The following is a 12,503-nucleotide window of genomic DNA, read 5'->3' as shown; positions in this document are numbered from 1 at the left end:
CAGACACAGACAGATACAACAAGAGGTATGTAGACATGCAGTATTGCAAGGGCGAAGACATACAATAAAACTGTTACACAAACTAAAACAGGGCTGTGGTCTCTCTGCTCCTACTCTCACCTCACTGATCCAAACACATACAGCTATGCCTACTCTGTCCATCTCTGATCCAATCACGCACGTCTGTCCCCTCTCTGCCCCTACCCTCACCTTATTGATCCAATCATGTAGGGTTGTGCGAGTTGCACCACGATTGCCCCACTGCCCAGCTGGTGGCAGGTGTACCCCGAGTCCCAGTCGTAGTTCTTGGTGTCTCCGTTCAGCAGTGCGTTTCGGCTCCGGCTCACCCCCTCAATCACGCTGGCACAGGCCGCGATCGTCGCCACATTCTCTGAGGTCACTGCGAGGGAGAGGGAGGGGCGAGTCAGCAATACCATAGATGGGCATAATGAAACAACAAAACAGTGAAGGCACCTACAGAGGGTCCTCATAATCCCAGAACAAGCGCAAAGTTAAAGGAAATGTATTCTGAAATTTGGGCTAGGATTATAAAATAAAATGAAGGTTTGTTGTTGATAGGTGCAAAATCAGTACAGTTACTCAGCAGTGTTGCATACTTGCTATGATACCATTTGTTCTCAATGTGACAAACATATTGCAAAAAAAAATGAATTCAATATAAATACAGTCAAACCCGCTTAATATCAACCTGGTTAATATCACACGCCACTTACTATCATCAAATTAATGTCCCAAACACAAAATAATGGAAGTGAATGGAAAGAAGCGCCTTAAAAAGTAAGTAGCGGGGTCTAGAAAAATATAGCGTTATATGTCCCCATGTGTTGTTACTGTTTCAAAATGGCCGCTCTAGTGCACTGGGGTCTGAGATCTGTCCTCTAAATCAGGGGTTCCCAAACTGTGGTCCGCGGCCCACCTTTGGGCCGCGACAGTCCCGGGTGGGCCGCGGGAGCAATGACATTCTATGTATGTTTTTTCTATTAATAGTGAAAAGCAGGCGCCGGCGGCAGATGTAACTGTCATCAATCAAAGCAGAAATTCACAAATCAGAGCTAACAGATTGCCTACCTGTAGGCAGGAGGTTAAGGTCATGTGATCACTCTGCTGGCAGATGTAAAAAGTGTGTTCAGTATAAATAAAATTACAACATGTCAAATCCGCTACCAAAGAATACGTTTTGCAAAGTATAAAGAACAAAAAAGGCAGCTACAGGAGTCTGAATGCATTTGTACTGTGTACCGTTTTGAGGTGCTGGCATGGGTTTTTTCTTTTGTCTTTTGTGACTATGTAGACAAAGTTTCACAGCTGTACTACTTTCCGTACATGAGAAGAAGAGTTTTGAAAATCTTCCAAAAATCACACCCAATACAATATGACGGCCATACCACATGTCCCAGTAGCACCATTTTCACTCAGGTACAAGTCTGCATAGGTCTTTAGCAATATCTGAAATTCCGAGCAACTTTTTTGACGGCAGATTTTGATTGGTCCATGTCGGCCATCTTGGGTTGACGAAAACTTTTGATGCTCTTATGTTTAATAAGATACGTGCAAAGTCTCAGTTTAAATCGCTCCAGCGGTTCTGGAAAAGTTGCATTTTAAGTTGAAAACGCAGAATCCAAAATGCCAGCTACGTGTGACGTGCGGTGTAATGTGTGTACTTGCATACCGTTATCAACATATGTGTGAAGTTTGAGGGCAACAGCTGCAATGGATCTTGTAGTTTCAGTGGCCTCAAAATGAGACTTGATTTTGGTCCATTTTGGTGTGGAATAAAAAAATAATAATAATAATAATAATAATAATAATAATAATAATAATAATAATAATAATCTTTACAAGAACAATAGGCTTCCAGCCATTCTGGCTTGGAAGCCTAATAACATTTCTTGACTGATTCAAATTTCGTTGCAGATGGATTTATTTTCTTAAGTTTTCTTTTGGTTAAGTGGCGCAGTTGCGCTACGCGATTTTTACATTTTTTTTTTTTTTGGGGGGGGGGGGGATGTTGCAAACCAAGTGAATGTGATTTTGCAAGTTGTATTTGGTTGTAGAGTAGTGGCGAAAAAAGTAACTTATGCAAGGCTCTCGTTTCCTTCTGTATTGTGCGCATTCATGTTTTTTGTGCATGACAGTTCAGCGTGAGAGGTAACGACTGGACGTTTTAGTTACACAGTGTTTAAGATAGGATTTAAGAGTTATGTTTTTGTGCACGTTGTACTAGTTTTACTCAAAAGTGATTCCTGTTCAGGTTTTTATGAATGGGAATAATAGGAGACATGCACTTCATTCTTGTTTGATGACCAAGAAAAATAACTGCATTTCTAAAATTTTCAATTATTCGAAGGTACCTAATTTAAAGGTTGTTAAACATCTGTTTAGTTTTTGCAATGTATTTTATTTACTAAAATTAAAGTGTTTCAAAATATTTTATTTTCACAAAAACAACAACAAGTGCTCTGGCTTTTCTATTCCTACCACATCATGGATCATTATTGCTGTGTTACCTGTTTGACAATGTGGGCAATAATCCTTACACTATCAGTACACTAGACATTTTGAAAATAGCTTTGAAACAGACTTTAAAGTTATAGTGTAAAAAGTTGTCAGGATATTAATGAAAAGAAAAGACAAAAAGACTACGGGTTTCAATGAGACCAGCAACCTGGGTAATTCTGAGATACATAAACACAGAATACAATCTATTAAATCACAACAGGTTATAGATCACCCACCATGAAGAGTACAATAAGATTTGACACAAAGCACACAAACTTTCATTTTTTAAACTTACCTGTTATTATAAGGTTGCAATCATATTTGGCATTTTCAAGAACGAAAGACTACCATCCCCACCCCCTTCAACATATTGAGGAATTGATTATGAAATGTTACTGCAAAGGCATGAACAGATGTGCTTCCCTACTCAGTGAGGTCACGTGGAAGTTATTCCACACCCCCAGGACTCTGCACGGACAAGGGTGGGACAGGTGGGTTGAATACAGGATGGTATCTTGTAAACAAAATATCTGCACATTACAAACTGAAGCATATTTTTTACATATTTTTTGTAAGTCATAAACTAAACTATTTACAAACAAATAAAACAAGTTAGAATAGGGAGGTAACCTCCTCTATGCTTCTGGGGTGTGAATCAGTTAATTCTGCACCCAACCACACAATAACATATCACCCTTTCCATGTAGAAACTCACATTAACGTGAGATCAGATTTAAGCACAGGTCTGTGATTGTGTTAGAAACAGACTTATATTCTGTGTTACCATGGTAACATTGCTTTGTTGCAAGAAATATATCCTTGTAAAGTGCATGTCTATACGCAAGTACCTGCAGAAATACATTCCTTTAATATCCCACATGCCTTCCAACATCATCATCATGATTTCCTGAAGCTTTTACAACAATTTGCAGCCAATTTTATTCTGCTCTGGTGCAAGAAAAACGTTACTACAAAAAAACACCAATTGAGAGGAAAGAATGACAGCAGCTCAAACTGAAAGGTTCATAACAATAACAGAAGAACTCAAAAAAAACTTTAAAAATGAAAATAGGCCTACAAGAAGACAGAAAGAAAACACTTGCTGACATAAAACTTCCCAAAGTCGTATAGCACTCAGCGGGAGAATCAGGGTACGGGGGGAGGGAATAATTAAAAAATAAATAAATAAATGTGCCTATAATTTAAGAAACATAAGAATATATATATATATATATATATATATATATATATATATATATATATATATATACACACACACACACATACACACACACATACATATACACATTTAACATATGGGTCAAAAGTATTACTGTAAAAAATATATATGTGTCTCGTTGGTTTTGGCCTGGTAATCACTGCTCAAAACCAACTTGAGACCCATTTTATTGTGTGGTGTACTAATCTCTTTGCAACACCCCCCCTCCCAATGTGGTCTCTTACCTAACAGGCCTCTCTCCAGCGTGAAGGGCTGGTTTGTGAACATGCACTCAAACGCCACCAGGTGGAACACCTTGTTCACAGTGTTATGAGTGCCTACGATGCGGATATACCTGAAAACACACAGCAACAACAAGTTAGACCTTTCAGACACACACACGCTTTGTAGAATCTATTCATTTATTTAACCAGAAAATTTCCATACTGAAGCCCAGGCCTCATTTACTGTATGGTTCAAACTTCAGACAGCTACTTAATAAGTAGATCAAAGATCAAATAAACCAGGCTGACACATCTATTTATTAATGGGGACTGAAGGAGACGCACTAGCAGGAGGTTCTTAAAAACCAGAGAACGAAAGAATGTTAAATTCCATCTAGACTGCGATGGAAATAGTACCACTTTGCACTTGCCAAAAATCACCTTCTCATCACTGATTTTTAAAACAAAAATATGAGATCATTAAAAAAATGTCCATGGTAACCTACGGGTTTTAACCTTCAAAAAGGGTCAAATCAACAGAAAACTTAATAAAATGACTGCCATTAACAATAGGTAAATATCCAAAGTTTTCAGTAAACCAGGTTGTACAGTGATAAACACTGCACTAGTGCAAAGGAAATGTCCAGTACATTCCCTGCAATGGCCTGCAGCAGCAGAAGACACATTACAAAGCTATTTAGTACGGCTCATTTGATGAGCGCAATCCGTCCGAGTTTCTGCACAGCCTGTTAAGCAGTGTGTAACCAGAGCAGCGTGAAGCTGAATGCCTCTGCACCAGTTAACCTTCTCATGGCATTGCTTCAATGGAACGAGACCCTGCTACACCTCTCCATACTCAGACTAATACTTATAATCATCATCATGAGAGAGTTCATCGTTTGTTTTTAGAGGGCACAGAAGGCGGCACCAATGGTTAGTAATTACAAATTATTTCAACTCTTTTCCTCTTTGTTTACTGGGTTTCCCATAAGTCAGGCATCAGAAACAACATTGTTAATATTGGTTGTTTCTTTGTTTTCTTCAGGCTATGCAACGTCTTGAAGCACAGAGATCATTTTCATGTGTGGTGCAGATAGTCAACAGGATGCAGCATCCTGATTTAACCTGATATCATACTGCCTGTGATGCCTGAGTTATAGTACACCCTGTATATTGTGTTCTAATCTTCTGCTTTACACATTACAGGGATTTCATGAGAGCACATCAGGTCAGTGCCCCTGCAAGTTCTGTGAGGTCTAAAAACACAATTAGAAGGAATGAAGCTTGTTTGAACAGCAAGACACTGTTGACAAACACAATCACCAACAGACAACATTCACATCAGGACACTTTTGTTAAAACAGATGGTCAGTTGTTTAAAGCGCATTCATTTTCTCACATCCCGAGAGGTAAGTGACTGCAAGTTATCAATCATCACAATGCCATTCCTATCGGCTTTTGTCTTTACCATCACACCATCAGCAATACTAATGGAAAGCCATTCTATACCCCCACTTTCTGCTTGTAATGCTCACAGGGATAAAAAGAGGCACAACACTGGGTGTTTAACTGTACAACCCCCTCAGCTGATCAGTGATTGGGGTATTTCATTACTATTCTTTGAACACAATGCTTTATGTTTTGTTTTTTAACCTCTAGTACTACTGTCTAACTCAGCGAAGTAGCGTGTGTTGCCTTGTCTGGCACCAGGGGAGAGGTCAGCACATTAACGAGTCTGTGAATAATTGAGTCTCTTCTGTCGGATTTGTTACAGAGAGAAAGCTGCGTTTACAACATATCTCTCTTTCTCCCTCTCTCTGTCAAAGGAGTCGTTAGCTTTCAACTGTGACAGGCTGCAGCATGGGGACCAATCAGACACGCTCAGCTTCACACCTCGAAGATTTACTGCCAATTCAAGAGCCCTGTTGCTACAACAGGGACCAAAGAGCCACATATTACTGACCAGGAGCTGCATTGAAGTGGAGAACTAAACACGCAACAGTGAATCAAATCCATTGGGAGTGCGTGTCTCTGACGCACAAACCAAGGGTCATAAACAAGCATTGGGAAGAATGCACAAAACTGCACTGCAGTGGACAGTGTTGTAGATATAGATAATCTCATGCCACCCCTAAACCCCCTGCAGATACAGATTAATCTCAACACCCTTTTTAAAAGCCCACAGGTTCATCTTACCTTTACCCATAGTAAAAGCATAGCAAAGTGTAATAAAGCAATGAAAGTTTGGTAAAGCATAGGTAAGCACTGTGAAGCACAGGGAGAAATGGTAAAGCAAAATTAAAACCAAGGCAAACTATGGTAAATGCATAGCATAACCATGGGGAAAACTGCAGAATTAGTGTGCAAATTTACTGTGAAAACCTTTTATATAGGGTACTCACACTGTGCCTATTTTAAAGTTCATGCAGGCTGATGAGAGCACTGTGAATGTCTGTGAACTGCTCTTACTAACACTTGGTGGTGATGGGGGGCAGGGTGAAGAGAACTGATACAGGTTTTAACAGCAACTCTAGGAGTCTCTGCACGTGCGCATCCACCATCACTCAACACCCACATGGATTATTTACTATTATTATTATTATTATTATTATTTAAAGCCTTGCAGAACAACAGTGTCATTTCAACAACACTCTCCACACATCAGCAGCCTGAGATACGTAATAAACTGGGAGAAGTTCTGTATTTTTTTTCATTTTTTTATACTATGATTTTCGAGTCAGAGCCAAATTTCTCAAGGTTTGGAAGCATTCCTTAAGGGTTTGAAAGCTCTGGTATATAAAAGGGTTGACAGGTTATGGATGACGTGAATGGTGAAATCCTTGGCAATGAAAATATGCTGTACAGAATACAATAATATAGGCCTGAGTCACCGCTCAGAATTCACTTCAAAACAGTGACAACACAATCAGACGTAACGGAATTGCCATTAATTCATAGAAAAACCTAAAATAATTGAAGGTGGATCGATTTCCAAGCCAATAGACTAAATCAAAGTTTGTTACAGGACTAGTGTCCGAGTATGGCGTTTTATACATCCCATCACTGTGATTGTTTTGGCATTTTCATTCATTCATATATGTCCAGCCTCTCGAATAACAAGACAAACTAGAAGCCTAAAGGTCACATTTCCATGTATTTATGTGTTAAAGCAAGTCCCCTGAGCTAACCTTGCTTATAGCACTACAACACCTCTCTGCTTGTTACCTGAACAAGTGTTAAACTAAAGTTCAACAACCCTCATCCCCAGAAAGTCTACAATTAAAGAGGCAAGGTTAAGTTAAAGGCACAGTGTCTCACCACAATCATGTTTAATTTAACACTAAAACATTTGCTTATGACATGTGTAATTATCCCTGATATTAGGGATGGGACTTTTGAATAGTTTCCTATTATAATACAGAGGGGCCAACATTTTCGTGCATTCAAATACCTGAAATAAAGAATAAAAGTCAAATACGTATGTGTACTACAGCAGACAGCATAAAAAGTGTAAGCCGCTAAATTTTAAGTTCACTCTTCGGAGAGGTTCACAAAGTGCACAAACAATGTCCAAGACAGACTTCTTTGTTCAAGTTACTTTGCTTATTCAATACCCTGTAAATAATTCAAAACAAGGAACATACCTAGTTGTACTTGTAATGGTCAGTGCAAATGTTGACGTTACTCCATACTGTGGCTTGTGTAACCAAATGCAAGGAGGGGGGACGGAATGTGTGATGTAAACAAACCAAAAACCTAACCCTAACCCTGATGCAACATTACTCTGATATCACACCCATTATTACAAAGTTTAGCTACCCTTGCATGCACCTCCTGCACCCTGTTCAGTCCAGTTAGCCATAGAAGCATAATCCTCATCTCTCTCTCCCTGTAACATCACTCTGTGAGCCTCATAGTCAATACTTACAGCAGTGAGATGTTAAACCAAACAGTCAACCTTACAGATGTAGGACATTAAAAATGACAATTAGTTCCCAATCCAGATATCTAGCTTGTCTTGCCTTGTCTTCTACTCTGAAACCAGGAGTGAGACTGTGGAGATTATTGTGAGAGTAGATAAATACCAACTGACAATTACACCACCTGCCGACAGCTCCGGTACACACGCCAGCAGTGTACAAAAATACACATAAATAAATAAATGCAATAATCACAACTGTGCTGGTAACATGACTGGCTTGCAGCCAAATCTCAGTGAGGTACAAAGATAAAGGTCTGCTGGTAAAAAGAAAGAAACACTATACATAGTGAATGTCAGAGGGTAGTCTACTGTGCACGAGCCGTCACTTATGGTAAAACAGGATATGCTGGAATGCTCTTAAATCTGGTGACTGGCTGAGAGTGGATTCATGATTTATAACACCAGAATCAACGAATGAAACTGGTCTTATCTTGCATCAAGTCGTACTGAATTTTAGAGGGTAGTATAACGACCACAATGAACACATTCTACAGGAATGTACAGTTTGGAAAGTCTTACCAGTATCAATACTGCACATTAATCTATAATCCGTGCATATACTGTAAAGCCATAAAGATTTGCAACCAAAATATTTGGCGAATCACACCCATAAAACCTAGTTTGTTCCAGAAATGTTGGCGACCTGTTGCAATATACGAAGCATGTATTGTTAGTGGAATTTGATATGCCAAAAATGTTCAAAAATGCCAAAAATGTTTTTTGTTTTTTTTTTTCATAAGCAAAAAACGCACAATAAAAGGCTATAAAATATTTATGGGTTTACAGTACTTAAAGCATCCTATGAAACAGACTGACGCATCTCAATTTACTGTTGTTTCTTCTGACTGATAAAATACAGTAAAGTTTTGATTAATCTCTATTGCCATTTTCTATCAATTATTCAGCAAATTGAAGGATTTAATAAACTCTCCTGTGGCTACTTCTGCCAATTGACCGCTAAATTAAAATATAGCTTTGGGGTGTAACGTACAAATAAATGGTGAGTGCTGCCTGGCAATGATAATATACTGTGCAGAATACAATATTATAGGCTGCTGAGGGGATGTCAGCAAATCAGAGCACCAGTCATATCACAAGCACAGACCCACTGTAGCGCACTGTAGTTTCTACTGAAAAATGATATCCGAGGCACCTCCCAGAATTCACGTCCAAACTGTGACATCACAATCAGTCATGTATCTCAGCCACTTAGCAGAATTCTCATTAAATTATAAACAAAACTAAAAACGGTCGATCAATTTAACGGTCGATCATTAGTCTGCTATGATCAGAAACACTTGAGGATTTTGTAAATCCTAAATTAGCAGTAAATCAGTATTTAATAGTTCTAAGACAGCAGTGTCTATTTGTGAGATTATATCGTAAACACTCCAAGACATTAGTCCTGCAATCCTATAACTCACGAAGACAAAAACTCTTTAGTTGTTTTCTTCATAAAAGCTTTTGTAATGGAAGTTACACACTTCCACCTGGAAAAGGACCAGTGGAAATTAGATGCAGTTTAGGCAATGTTGTAGCTGAAAGGGTTACCTACTAGCTAGTAGTTTACAAAAAAAAGCTGCCTGGCTAAATGCTGCTGATGATCAGAACTCTGCAGTAGGATCTATGGAATGTCCTGCTTAACAAACTTTCATACTGAAGCTGCTACAATCATTTATTCGATAGTGGTCTCTCCTCTAAGCTTGGCGTTTACAGAAATGTCAGTTATGAAACAGCCCAATATCCTGGAAGCCCAGTGGTCCATGTTGAGTTCTAGCCCCAGGTGTAAACTGACTGCTGTGCTGCGATGCTCTGTTGTGAATTTATTCCGTCCTTGAGAGAAACAGGTCCTATTTGAGATGAACAGTCGCCACTCACGGGACAGCAATTACCAGGCCTGAGATAAACGATGCACGGAGACAGGTCCTGCACCACCTGCAAGATCGCTGACCAACCAATTAGACAGCTGAACAGGACCAGGAGCACCAGCACAGGGCAGCATGGCAAGTGAAAAAGACAACAACGAGCCCAGCTGCCTGTATCCCACCAATATTCCCTGTGATGGAGACCCCAATACACAAAGGCGACAAATACCCTCCCCTATCAAAAACAGTATCATGTTGAGTATTTGGGGTACAATTTGTGAGACATATTGGTAAATAAAATAATAATCTGCATGTATTTGAACAGCAGGAAGATTTATTTTCAGTGATACCAGGATATTTAGCAAGCAAGGGATCAGAGTAGTGGGGTCAAATGGGAACCTAATTATAAATATGTGGGTAACAGTGCAGCCTGGGGCTGTTACAGTAGGATTGGGAACTAGAAATACAGGATCTCCAGTCTCTCTCCAAGCTCAAACCAAAGCCTCACACTGCTTCCTGTGGCTTTCTCTGCAGTATCAGACACTGAATCACTGTCTTCATCCTGACTCAAATTCCTGAGTGGATTAGCAGATCCGGCCGGACTGCCCCTCCTCGTTAACAAGCAGACCCGAAGGCCTCCAAGCTGACTAATTGGCTGGAGTGAAGGCAGGCCTGTCTGTTAAAAGCCACAGTTATTAAAAGTTGGAACTTGTCAACATGCAGATCAGAGCAACGGATTACCAGCACAGGAATCCAGGACCACTCGTCCTGCCAAATACAACACCAGAAAAAACTATTTTAAAGTGAGCCTGAGGCAATGGGGGTGTGACTGTGGGTGGAGAGCCCAGACCCAGACACACACACACACACAATAACACAACATCACAATAACAAAAGGAGTGACACACAAACACATGAAAGCAACACTGTGAAAGACAAACACACAATACCAGTGACACTCACAATACCACAGAGAGAGAGAGAGAGAGAGAGAGAGAGAGAGAGAGAGAGAGAGAGAGAGAGAGAGAGAGAGAGACACAGAAACACTACATCTAAATAACACACAGTGAAAGACACAGACACACACACACCCCTTTGAGAGGACAGGATCATTCCACTGTAAAGCAATAGCACTTTGGCAGGCTGGGTGATTTTTTTGGAAATGTTATGAATTACAGGTGATGTGTTACTAATGTATTTTAAATTACTTGTAGAAAATATAAAAATGGATCAGGTTTCCTCTTTTATATTCCCACGCAGTGGATGTTTGTCTATTTCTTATTTTGTAAAACCTATTATTTTGTGCACAGAACAAGCAAGCAGGATTTTGAAAGGTTTTTTTTTGTAATGACTTGTTTATTAGAAGTTGAGGGTTGTTCCCATATGAAAAACAAGCACAGCTAAAGTGACTGAAAACAGGGCACAGCATCAAGAGAGGCTTGTGTGGTTAAAAGATCTGAAATGATCCAGGCTTCATTCCAAAAGGCTATGTTCCCAATACTGAGATCGTCAGGGAGCCAAAGATACTGTGGTCTCTGCTCAGTTCACCTTCAAAACAGCGGATTCTCAAACAGACTGCAGCAGCGGCACAGCACCACCACACAGCACACCAGGGTCCAGATCAGGGATCTCAATTGTTCACAGTTTAAATGTTTTTCCAAAAGTTTAAACGCTGTCAAAAGATATGCACGTTATAGAGATCAGGGGTAGTGTTTTAAAGAGTAGGATGTGTGCAGTGTAAGGTCATTGATTCAATATTTATTTAAAAGTCTTTTCCATGAACACATACATTTTATACAGATGTAGTCTCATCCACAATAATGTTGTATTATATCACCAAAAAGTAACAGCACTCTAATGGAGGGCTTATTGTGATGGCTTTTTGGATTGGTTACAAACTTTCCCAATTTAACAAAGTTCAGACATATTTAATCCTAAATCTTAAATGTTTAGGAAGTGAAACAATCATGCTGAGATGCTGGTATAGAGCAGGTCTAGCTATGAGTGAAAGGCAAGGAGGTCAGGGTGTTAACATTGTAACCTCCAGGCCAGCCCAGCTGTGCCACACATCACTTGTGCGGTGGTTCTGTCATGTGTGTCCTCAGATTTGTTAGCACTTTCTGCTCTGCATGTTAAGAGATCAGGACCCGCATCTCTGCTCATCTGCTCAGAACATGCAGCTCTGTCACGGCTGCTGGCTCCCCAGGCTTTCTTAATCTGTGCTGTTCGCTGCTGGACAGGCAGGCTGGAAACTGAGTGGCATTGGTGAGGGATCAGCGCAGCCCTCTACACACCAACCCGCTGCCCAGACTCCGCACCCTCTGCCGTTAGCTCAGTGTATGTGAAGAGTGACTATCGCAGAAAGGATTGCAGCAGATTCAGTCTTTACAAATGATGTTAAAGGTCACTTCACTTAACACCACACCATCATTAAAGTAAATTTACACAAGACATCATTTACTCAGGTCAGTGCTGCTATTGACCTGCATTAGGAATTAGCCGCTCCCACTGGAGCCATGTCGGGGTGCAGGTCCAGTTAACAGACCGACTAGGGACAGTTTTTTTTTGATGCACAAGTCAGATAGTGAAATAAAGAGGCAGCACTTTATACCACAGGTGTTGATGTGTGGGTGATAGTAATGGTATGGGTTTAGAGATCAACCCTGCGCCCCTCATAGACCACATGCAGTATG

At 40.1% G+C, this 12,503-nt stretch overlaps 1 protein-coding gene across 1 annotated transcript in view; it reads right to left on the bottom strand.

Annotated features, from left to right (window-relative positions):
- LOC117411130 (BTB/POZ domain-containing protein 9-like) overlaps positions 1–12,503 on the bottom strand; it is a 69,888-nt gene that overhangs the window by 34,721 nt on the left and 22,664 nt on the right. Inside the window, exons 7-8 of the mRNA XM_034018304.3 lie at positions 3,985–4,094; positions 211–400 (exon numbers count right to left, since the gene is read on the bottom strand). Of these exons, the coding sequence (XP_033874195.3) occupies positions 211–400; positions 3,985–4,094 (300 nt within the window). The remainder of the gene's footprint in view (positions 1–210; positions 401–3,984; positions 4,095–12,503) is intronic.

The sequence above is a fragment of the Acipenser ruthenus genome, chromosome 6, assembly GCF_902713425.1.
Source record: "Acipenser ruthenus chromosome 6, fAciRut3.2 maternal haplotype, whole genome shotgun sequence".
Lineage (NCBI taxonomy): Eukaryota > Metazoa > Chordata > Actinopteri > Acipenseriformes > Acipenseridae > Acipenser > Acipenser ruthenus.
The sequence above is the reverse complement of the archived record's forward strand: the minus strand, read 5'-3'. Positions and strand labels throughout refer to the sequence as shown.